Source organism: Atta colombica, unplaced genomic scaffold, assembly GCF_001594045.1.
Source record: "Atta colombica isolate Treedump-2 unplaced genomic scaffold, Acol1.0 scaffold32, whole genome shotgun sequence".
Taxonomy (NCBI): domain Eukaryota; kingdom Metazoa; phylum Arthropoda; class Insecta; order Hymenoptera; family Formicidae; genus Atta; species Atta colombica.
This window is the reverse complement of record NW_017259426.1, coordinates 1,607,557-1,618,189: the sequence shown is the minus strand read 5'-3', so window position 1 is coordinate 1,618,189 and position 10,633 is coordinate 1,607,557. Positions and strand designations below refer to the sequence as shown.

At 31.1% G+C, this 10,633-nt stretch overlaps 3 protein-coding genes across 4 annotated transcripts; 1 reads left to right on the top strand and 2 right to left on the bottom strand.

Annotated features, from left to right (window-relative positions):
- The first annotated feature begins 5,406 nt into the window (after positions 1-5,406).
- LOC108690390 (selT-like protein) lies at positions 5,407-6,879 on the top strand. Its single transcript, XM_018197651.1, has 4 exons — positions 5,407-5,854; positions 6,098-6,227; positions 6,306-6,489; positions 6,568-6,879. Exons 1-4 carry the CDS (start codon positions 5,730-5,732, stop codon positions 6,702-6,704), a joined length of 576 nt encoding a protein of 191 aa, XP_018053140.1. The 5' UTR covers positions 5,407-5,729; the 3' UTR covers positions 6,705-6,879.
- A 143-nt stretch (positions 6,880-7,022) lies between these two features.
- On the bottom strand, positions 7,023-8,658 carry LOC108690393 (PITH domain-containing protein CG6153). 2 transcript variants are annotated; one of them, XM_018197656.1, is made up of 6 exons: positions 8,576-8,658; positions 7,894-8,070; positions 7,757-7,800; positions 7,611-7,685; positions 7,413-7,517; positions 7,023-7,266 (listed from the first exon to the last, which is right to left on the bottom strand). In XM_018197656.1, exons 2-6 carry the CDS (start codon positions 8,059-8,061, stop codon positions 7,059-7,061), a joined length of 600 nt encoding a protein of 199 aa, XP_018053145.1. In that variant the 5' UTR covers positions 8,062-8,070; positions 8,576-8,658; the 3' UTR covers positions 7,023-7,058. The 2 variants fall into 2 exon arrangements, with proteins under 2 accessions (XP_018053145.1, XP_018053144.1); XM_018197655.1 differs by having other exon boundaries at positions 8,572-8,652.
- A 522-nt stretch (positions 8,659-9,180) lies between these two features.
- On the bottom strand, positions 9,181-10,436 carry LOC108690392 (ER membrane protein complex subunit 8). The gene is made up of 5 exons (XM_018197654.1): positions 10,205-10,436; positions 9,864-9,940; positions 9,707-9,776; positions 9,539-9,633; positions 9,181-9,433 (listed from the first exon to the last, which is right to left on the bottom strand). Exons 1-5 carry the CDS (start codon positions 10,406-10,408, stop codon positions 9,262-9,264), a joined length of 618 nt encoding a protein of 205 aa, XP_018053143.1. The 5' UTR covers positions 10,409-10,436; the 3' UTR covers positions 9,181-9,261.
- Between the last annotated feature and the right edge of the window lie 197 nt (positions 10,437-10,633).

Here is a 10,633-nt window from a genome sequence, read left to right as displayed (position 1 = left end):
TTAAATATATATTAAAATATATATTATTATTAGAGAATTTACAGGGTGTTTGGAAAATAATGATAAATCTTTCGCAGAGACAGAATGGACTAAATTGAGAAGAAAAGTCCCATTTTGCAATTTTCGCAATAGTTTTTGACAAGATATTAATTGTTAAAATTGTCGAAAATTGGTCTTCAATAATTTTTTACTCAAATATTATCAAAGAGAAAAATTATTTTCTTCTTATAAAGTTCTAACAATTTTTTAATATCGTATTTTCTCATGCTGTTAAAGCTGAGAAAATGCATACTAAAAAGTTGATAAAAAATTCTGAAAAAATTTGTAGTTTTATAAGAAGAAAAAAAAATAATTTTCTCTTGCAGTTTTTCTGTAAAGTTGATAATATTTGAGTAAAAAATTATTGTAAACCAATTTTCAGCAATTTTTAGCAATTAAATATCTTGTTAACTATTGCAAAATGGTAGGAGACTGTTCTTCTCAGTTTAATCTATTCTATCTCTATGCGAAAAATTTTCAATATTTTCCAAACACTCGTACATAATTACAACACAATAACACACGTATATAATTATTTTAGAGAATATATAATTGTTTTATATCTAATAAAATAATGGTACAAAGTTTGATGCTTATACAAAAATTATATTATCAGAATTGCATGATTATTTTTTAGCAAACTGCTTGCGTTCATATAGCAATTATTTTTTAAAGTACTGAAGTTATTTCTTTACTTTATTTTAATTTAGATTTTAATTTATTTGTTACAGAATCATCGTAGCGATGTTGCAGATGTAACTCCACTGTTGCGCATCAGGTCGGTGAGTGATGAATCAAAATTTTTATTGGGGTAACGGACGTATGATAATTTTATTAGTATATTATATACATACCTGAATACATGTATGCAGGATTTAATAACAATATACAGACAAATATATGTATATCATTGCATATATCCGTTTTCTTAAAATGAACAAGTTAAAACTGATTAGGATAAATTTAGTTATGTATGTCTAATTCTCTGGCGAATTTTATAGATCTAATTTTATAGATCGAATTTCTAAAGATTAGCTTATAGAAAATAAGTTAGAAAATAGAGAAAACTAAACTTAAAGAAGAAATTAAGCGGGATAATGTGACAAAGTGAGAACTTATAACAAGAGCATTGATTTCTTTATTCTTTATAATTGTAAACTTACGCTAAAACATATTACTTAAAGCCTACGATTTAATAAATATCCTAAATGCTTGATACACCGCATATACACAAAATAGTTAATCCTCAGAGAAAAAAATCTCGTCGGTGTATAATCTTTTCCACATATCTCTCCTTTTCATGAATTAATGCGCTTTTACAGTTATATAAATAACGATAAATTCTTCGGTATTTTCTGTACACGTCTTGAGAACGACGGAAATACGCGAAAGCTCGGCAGTTTTCTGCATGCGATTCTCGATATCGAGAAAGATAAAGCCGCGATGATGGAATTACGAATTATCAAACTCTCCGTTGATAGTGATTTTCGTTTTTATTGGAAATTGATTTGACTTTATAATGTCCGGATCTGCCGTACATTCTTTTTGAATGGCCGCTGTCTCTGTTACGAATACAAACAATTTATATAACATTTTTATCAATTTATATTAATCATATTTATCTTTTATTTTATTTATTTAATCATTTAATATTCATTTAATTAGAAATTTCGCGCACAGAAAAAAATGTTACGATTACCGGAAATAATGATAATTTTGGCTCATCAATACATTTTTCCATGTGTATACATTATATACCTTAATCAATTTTCGATTCACTATCTATATAGTATATTTAAAATAGTTTTAAAATAGTTTTAAGTAATTAACTCTTTGTGGACCGACGACCCCGTTTGAAATCACTCTTTTACTTTATAAATTGCTTGCTGAATTTTTATGAAGTTTGGCCTGTGGGATAATTTGATAAAGTTTTGTTCGAATTAAGGTAAAAATTTTAAAATTCAAAATAGGTTTAGTATGACGAACAGAATTTCAAAAAATAATTTGATTATCATAAAACTCGATCTTAGGAAGTTTTTAATTCCAAAGTAACATCAAGTTTTCAATTTTGCTTTGAATTTGAAAGTACTGATTTCCAAATTGACTTTCAAATTTTGATTTTGAACATTGTGACATTACAGCCTCTTTCATGAAAATTACTATCTTTTTAAAAATTCGATATTTTTAGGCTATATTCAAACTCAGAAATGTTTAGAATCTTCTAAAACCAAATTGCACAATAATCAGATTACTTTTTGAAATTTAAATTTTAGAATTCTGAGGGAACTTAAAAAGTGTCCTTTTTAGAAATCAAAATCTTCATTAAGTTACTTTATTAGAAAGCTCTGAGCCTCAAAAGATTAAAAAATTAGTTGTTTCATAAAGTTATTATTTAACACGTTCAACAGATTCAAACATGAATAATGGGATATTAATTGCATTTTATATTACACTGTAAAAAAATTACATGTAAAATTACAACAATTATAATAGATAATTTTAGGATCCATTATTAAAGGTGTATCTTTATATAGATACACGTAAAGTCACAACTTATAAATAACATTATTTTTTTATAGTAATTAAACAATTAGCGAAAATAAATTTACAATTAAAGTTAAATTTATAGAAATCTTTACTTCTTAATTCGCCAACGAATAAAATTTTTCTTAAGTTATTTTATTGATATGTATAAAAATATAAATATTATGGTATATTATGGTATATTATTATATTATATATTACCATTATGTTATGATATTATTAGATGTACAACTTTGCTTCGCCGTTTTTTTCCGAAATTCGAGGCTTTATTGTAAAAAACTGGTTATACATTTATGATTCAAAGTATTGCCCATTGCTGGCCACTACTTTCTCCCATCTTTCGGGTAGCGTATGAATCCTGCGTCGAAAAAACTGGTCATCTTTTGAGGCTATCCACGAATCGATCCAATTTTTTACTTCTTCATAAGAAGTGCTGGTCAGGCCGTGTGCCATTGATCGAAACAAGTGATAATCAGAAGGAGCAACATCTGGAGAATACGGCGGGTGGGGTAGGACTTCTCATTTCAACGTTTCCAAGTATGTCTTGACCACTTTCGCAACATGGGGTCGAGCATTGTCATGCTGCAAAATCACTTTATTGTGTCTCTCGTTGTATTGCGGCCGTTTGTCTTTCAATGCTCGGTTCAAACGCATCAATTGCGTTCGATACCGATTGCCTGTGATTGTTTCAGTCGGTTTTAACAGTTCATAATACACTACGCCGAGCTGGTCCCACCAAATACAGAGGATGACCTTGGAGCCGTGAATATTCGGTTTGGCCGTCGACATGGAAGCATGGCCGGGAACTCCATGATTTTCTGCGCTTGGGATTATCGTAATGAATCCATTTTTTGTCCTCAGTCACAATGCGATGCAAAAATCCCTTCCATCTTTGCCTTTCAAGCAACACAAGCAAACAAACGCCGTTCAACCTCTCTCGGCTTCAATTCGTACGCACCCAATTTCCTTGCTTCTGAATCATTCCCATGGCTTTGAGGCGTTTTGAAATGGCTTGTTGAGTCACTCCCAATGATCGTGCCAATTCTTCTTGATTTTGACGAGTCTTGCTCAAGTAATGTCTCCAATTTTGCATTTTCTCTCTCCCCCCGCTATACCGGTCTTCGACATCAAAATCACCGTTCTTGAAGCGTTGAAATCATTCACGACACGTTCTTTCACTAATAGCGGCCTCACCATAAGTATTTGAGAGCATTCGATGAGTCTCAGCCGCAGATTTCTTCATATTGAAGCAAAAAATTAAAACTTCCCGCAACTGACGAGAATTTGGCTCGTAAATTGACATTTTCAATCAAGAATAACTTTATGATGTAGATATAAATCGACTGTTTCTATGGGGTTATGTTGACAGATGCCCAAGTTTATTATATAACGTCTATGATCTATTTATTTCGACCACCACTTACCGCTAAAGCCATCTATATAGGAAAACGGCGGAAGCAAAGTTGTACACCTACAAATTGAATTGATATGTCTTTTTAAGTTGTTTGGCACAGTTGTGATTTATCAAAAACGCTAAAGTTATGATATGATAAACTAACATTGATTGCTCTTCCATATTTCAGGAATTTCCACCTTATATTTGAATATTACCATACCTATATTTGTGTCACTTTTAAATTTTAACAATATATTTAAAATTAAATATGTCAAAGGTATTAACAAATAAATTTTTTATATTAGGCAGCTATGTATCGTGAAAGTTCTGCTTTTTTGCACGTGACACGATGCAGAGTTCTTATTGCTCATCTCTCATCGCGTTCAATATATTATAAAACAGGCATTAAAGTCGATATTCATAGTCGGTCTTTTTTTTATTTTAGAGACCATCTTAAATAATGTGCTAAGTTGCTAGTACGGCTTTCTGATTGGTTCATGACATTTTAAGACTGTACTTAAAGCAGTCTTAAGTGTAAGTTCTGACTATGAATACAGGTAGAGAGAAACCTGAGTCTCTATTAATTTGATAGATTTTAATTATTTTAGCGATTTATTTTAGGAGCATCGTAAAAAAATAAATATTGTTTTATAATTGACATCCACTTCTTCAGAGGGCAGTAGTGCGCGGGGGCATTTTGCAGTTACAGGAAAAACGCTTTCATGTTCTCTCTCAAGTTTCTCTCTAATTATACTCTTATTATACTGATTGGTCAATTCGTTTATTGCTTATATTTTACTTGGTTTTATTGTTTGAACTTCTTTTGCCATGATGGCCCTTAAAATTAGTAAAAAATGGAAAGTAAATTGAGAATACTTCGAGATCCTGTTTATGCTTTTCGAGATCTCTGAAAAATCGCTAAAATACATTCTGATGAAAAACAAGATTATTCGAATATGCGAATTCCCTTGGGAGATCTTATATGTCCGAGGCAGTGGCCAGACCAGATCAGAATGTAAAAACCAACCAACTACAGTCGAGTATTCCCCTGTTACAGTCGAACGATTGTAATTGGTTGATTCTTACATTTTGATCTGGATTAAATCTTCGGTGGAAACTTCGGTGGAAGGCCATTAAGACAAGAAATGAAAGAGCGAGGAATCCTCTTTAAATCGGAGGCTCTGATAGGCCGGAATCAAACTACACATTGAAGATTGAAAACTGAAATTTGATCTAAAGAAATTTTAGTTCTTATTGTTTTGATTAGTTAAATTTAAATCTTTCAATCTTCAATAGTAGTCTACTAGCCATATCTTACTCCAATATCATTGACGTGGAGAATAGACAACCAATGACGTTTCACCACCCTCGAACCCTCGAACGAAGCATGCGCACGAGCAAGAATGTCGAAATGAGAATGATAATTCATATTTTTGTCATTGACAGTCAATGAAAATTCATTTTTCAATCGATCATTGAAATTTAACAGTATCAGTTAATTTGACAATATCAGCGTGTTATGACAATAATTGTGAAATTAGGGAGAGCTCGTGATAAATTTCAGCATTCGACAATCATTCTACGCAATTACGTATGTATGTACTACGTAGATACTCTAGAGAGCGAAGGACAGAAAGAGAGTGAGAGAGAGAGTATCATGCAGTAATCGACGCGTTCAGTTGCGTTTGGTCGTGTGGATGTGTAGAGTTGTATTCTTCAATGAATTGACAAGAACAGAATAAAAATAAATATGCGCTGGTTAATTCTGTGTATCTTTGCGGTTATGCTGATGCACAGCATAGATGGGAACGGCGATGAAGCGCCGTTAACCAAACTCGGCGCAAAAACCGGACCAACTCTCAGGTTCTTTTATTGGTAAGATTAACGATCGTTTTGTTGATTTTCATGGAGGATATTGGAGGTGTCCATCCTATAAGATAATGGATGGTCATAAGCTGTTAAATTGTACACGTACTTTAAATGAAAAACATTTGTTAGGTTTCTCACAGTAATCTAAAGACATTATTAAATATTGCAGTGTTGATTTTACTGTGACCGTGGAGGTTTGGGCTCTGGCTTATCATTAAATCAAGATAAAATTATCATTCTTTGTTGCAGCTACTCGTGCGGCTATAGAAAAGCCTTCGAACAATACGTAAATATTCTTAAGCAGAAGTATCCAGAACTTCATGTCGAAGGCGAGAATTTCAACCCACCTGGTTATAATATGTTAATTGCGAAAGCATTGGTAATTGAATTTATTGTCTGATCTTTCTATGATCTGTACTTCTGTACATGTCTCATAAATATGTAAATTTGTATTTAGGGCACATTAAAAATACTTATGATTGTTCTAATTGTAAGTGGAACTGATTTTGGTTTGCCCCTAACATCGATATGGCAGTGGTGTTTAAATAATCGTTTTTATTCCTGTATATTGATTTTCCTGCTTGGCAATGCTATAGAAGGCCTATTGGTCTCGTCGGGTGCATTTGAGATACATTTCAATGGTAAATATATTTATCTCAGTATCGATACAAATATCAAGTGAAATACTTGATCGTTATGTGTATCACGATATATTTCAGATGTTCCTGTTTGGTCAAAACTCGAAACTGGCAGGATACCACAACCACTGGAATTATTTCAAATAATTGATTTTCACCTAGATATGCAATTCTCAGAAATGGAAATGGATGTAGGAAAGATCAAGTTCCAAACATAAGATAATGTTATTTCATATTCTCAAATTGATAAATCTGTACCATGCCAGAAAGAATGCTAATGGTGTAATGTGATGAAAATATGTACAATATATATTTGTTAAGTAAATAAGGTCTTTAATGTATATCTTATCATAGAACATAATTCCATTAAGACTACAAACATATAAGTGTAATGGAAATAAAGCTGTTACCAAAATTTTTTATTATTACAGGATTTTTATTCAAAATCATGGAATCACACTGAATATCCATACTAAAATATAGTACACAATTTTACAGTCACAATGTTCTCAATGTCTGTTTCCTGTGCTTAAAAAAAACCAGAATTTAACAAACAGATTTTAGTCCAAATATCATTTAATTATTCTACCGACTTCATTAAAATCTGTTGGATGGTTACTGATAAGAGGACGTGCTTCATATGTACAAATAGTTACACCATGTTTGTGAGCTGGAGTCCATTCTCCTTTGAGACCGATGTAATAAATTTTAATTTGTTCTGTATTTCCCATACCACTGAAGTAAAGGCTTAAATGCTGCACTGAGGAAAACTTGACCGTTCTGTAATAATATTTATATGGTACTTAATTTTTATAAGAAAATTTTTAACATCTCACACAAATAATTTGTATATGATCAGAGTTGCGTGCTATAAAAATTCTTAAATCTAAAAACATAAATATAAAACAGATAGCTGAATTTATTACCTTACAGGATATTCGTGTACTCCATATGCATCTGCAATTAATTCAAATTCCTGCTCTGGGCTATTATCTAAATGATCAAATAGCATGTGCGGCCGGTTTTTATATCTGTTAATATACGTAAGTTTATTGAAACATATTTTATGTCTTAATATAGTTATATAATTTTTCTTATTTTTGAGCAATCTTAATTATACTCACAACTTCACTGTTTTGGGAGAATAACCTTCATCTGCAACTACAATAAGACCCTTTAATTTTACATCTCCTGTGAAACTGCAAAAAATCAAATACAATGAGAGACTGAGATACATTTCTATAAAACTACGTCGGGATATAATATTTACGGTATATTAAACAGAAGCTCATCATCGACATCACTTTGAACAAACTGAAAAATAAGGAAAAGATTATAGAAGAATCTTAATACAAAATGTTAAGATATATTTGATATTTGTAAAACAAATTTCTCAAGGAGGCTTACCTCTGATCTATCTAATCTTTCTTCCCATATTTTGAAAACTTTAGCACCACTGCCTTCCTCATGCTCATTTAGACATTCCATTCTGTCTTTATCTATTTTTTCAAACAAATTATAACTGATTCCTATTTCTGTATCATGTACACTACCACAATTGCATCGATGTTCCATTATTCTACCCTATTAACAATAAAATATAACATTACTAACAATAAAATATAATATAAATATTTAAGGATATGAATATATATATACCTACATGAACAGAAAAAAATTATTCAAAAGAAAAAAATCCATAAAGGTCAAAATAAATTATATATTTATATAATCTTACATAAAATATAATCAATCATAATATTATCATAAAATAGCACACTATGTTGATAAAAAATTATGAATATAAATTATGAATATAAATTACACAAATGAGATCATATCTTTTATTTATTATTTTTCAATATATTCATAATCTACAAATAATTTGCTCCAATTTTCCAATGGTATGTTTAAAATATTATTTTGCTGTCTTTGAAGAGAATGATTATCTATATTTTAAACGTTTATCACATTCTTTAAAATTCTTTAAGAACGTCAGATGTTACCAAACTAAGGTTAAGTTCACACAACAACCTAATCTTAATAATTGTCATAATAATTACAATAAAACAATATTTTACTTACGTACAGATAGTAAAGACACCTTTGTCAGTTGAAAGTCGAATGAAGACAAGGAGAAATGTGAAACTAAACCGTTCTAAGGAACTATTTACATTGAAGCTCCCTCTCCTTCAACAGCTGCCTACTTAACCGGTCGGTAAATAATATGTTTGTCATAGAATTGTAAATGTAGAAATCAATGTATATTTAGATTTTAAACCATTCTGCGTAAGTTTCTCTTATTATTTTCCCATTCAATTAATATTTATTTGCACAATTTTTTAAATCAGATTTATAGAACTCTTGAAGATTTTTCAAAATTATTCTTTAAAAGAGTGTACATATATAAAATAGGGGGGGAGAGAGAGAGAAAATATACATAAAACTATACTAGATTCATAGAAAATAATTGTGTTTTTTAAATGCAATGTAAATATTAAACTTACAAAATCCGCCGTTGAATCCAAGTAGGAATTTTTTCTTAAAAAAGATAATACAAGATTTATTTAAAGAATGGAAATTGTAGGGAAATGTAAGTAATTGTAGGTAAAAATAAAATTCTAATATTTAAAAACAAGTGATATTCATTTATAAACTCTATAGCGTATGTACATTTGTTTACTTCGCATATAGTGAATGAAATATAGATAGAGTGCAACATAAATAAAACAATCTTTGTATGAACTGTGTGTGGAATGGTTGCATTGTCATCTCCTATGTGTGTTTGTCGACAGCCTCGTCGATTATTTTATTTAATTTCTGATTTTGCCAATCAAGAGCGATGTTATCGAGATGGTTGTCAAAATCGATCAGATTCCTATACTCCTCTGCCTTCAGTAACGAATACATTGCATCTGTGTGTGCAATATCGTCCTCATAAATTATACTGTGACAAAAAGAATGATATATGATACCCAGATGAAAGAACTCTATCAAGTTGATCTTTCAAAAGTCATAATTTTTCCAAATAATCTTAAAAATATATAATTACTTTGCCTTATCTTTTGGCTTCCATTTTCCCTCTACAGATTGTGAAATTCTCAATGGACTCGAGCCCATACCTAAAGTCACTTCTCGATTATCCACCTGAAAAAACCAATAAAGTTCACAGAAATAGATGTAAAACACATCTTTTGATATAATAAACTAGTAAACGTACCACTACCAACAGTGCACTGTTGAAGTTCTCTGCGATTTTATCCGCTATTCTATGGGCTGGTCTGTCTGTACTATATAAAGAACACAGTGATGAATTAGTATAATTTAACACAAAGAAAAAGTAACATTATTAAAGAAATATCACATAACTATCATACCTTAAATCATTTATATTCTCGTTGGCCAGGTAATAACCCGCTAGTATAAGGCCTTTGCTTGCAGCTAATTGGTCCACCTATTGCAACACATTAAATTAATATAATAGGGCGACATTATTATCCTTATTATGCTAACATTTTGCAATAAAGAAAACATGGAATGCTTGATGATCAATGATGACCTACTATGACGTTTTGTCATTGTATAGGTTAGAATATTGATATTCATGTCACACTATTTTAACACACACGTGTTAAAATATATACTTAAAGAGATGCGACAGTACGTACGATTTTACGAAATGTTTTACTGCGGCAGCGAATGCCTGTCAAATATTTACCAAAGTAAGTGCTATTTCCGCCATTGGGGAAACGTGTAGGCATATATGGAATAAAGGTATCGCATCCTCGATGTATAGATCCGCCCTGCCGTCCTTGTTCTTTTGTTTGCCAAGCAGCAGGCCATTTATTGCACAATGCGGATATTTAGCTGCATGTAAAATAATTTTGCAATACGCGCGGGGCGAAAAGAAAACATTCGTCATCGTCAAGGGTACACTGTAAACGCAAGCAGACGCGAGGAGACCAGAATGAATCAGTATTGCCAATACATCGCAATTGCCAGGGCGGTGAACATCAAGTCTTTTCTCCCTATATAGTGCATTAATGAAAAACAGAATTGATGTATATATGATTTATCTTTTTTCGTAAACAATTCTCGAAAACGTATCTTAAAACGAGAAGAATAAAATTAAATCATTGTATTTAAT

Excerpts from the sequence above, each read along its gene's own strand:
- LOC108690392 (XM_018197654.1), bottom strand. The coding sequence starts at position 10,408 with ATGACGAATGTTTTCTTTTCGCCCCGCGCGTATTGCAAAATTATTTTA. Across the intron at positions 9,941-10,204 it reads CGGAAATAGCACTTACTTTG|GTGGACCAATTAGCTGCAAG; the intron begins GTAAATATTTGA and ends GTGTTGCAATAG. Across the intron at positions 9,634-9,706 it reads ACAGTGCACTGTTGGTAGTG|GTGGATAATCGAGAAGTGAC; the intron begins GTACGTTTACTA and ends TGGTTTTTTCAG.
- LOC108690393 (XM_018197656.1), bottom strand. The coding sequence starts at position 8,061 with ATGGAACATCGATGCAATTGTGGTAGTGTACATGATACAGAAATAGGA. Across the intron at positions 7,801-7,893 it reads AAAGATTAGATAGATCAGAG|TTTGTTCAAAGTGATGTCGA; the intron begins GTAAGCCTCCTT and ends CTTATTTTTCAG. Across the intron at positions 7,267-7,412 it reads GTACACGAATATCCTGTAAG|AACGGTCAAGTTTTCCTCAG; the intron begins GTAATAAATTCA and ends ATATTATTACAG.
- LOC108690390 (XM_018197651.1), top strand. The coding sequence starts at position 5,730 with ATGCGCTGGTTAATTCTGTGTATCTTTGCGGTTATGCTGATGCACAGC. Across the intron at positions 5,855-6,097 it reads ACTCTCAGGTTCTTTTATTG|CTACTCGTGCGGCTATAGAA; the intron begins GTAAGATTAACG and ends TCTTTGTTGCAG. Across the intron at positions 6,228-6,305 it reads TGTTAATTGCGAAAGCATTG|GGCACATTAAAAATACTTAT; the intron begins GTAATTGAATTT and ends ATTTGTATTTAG.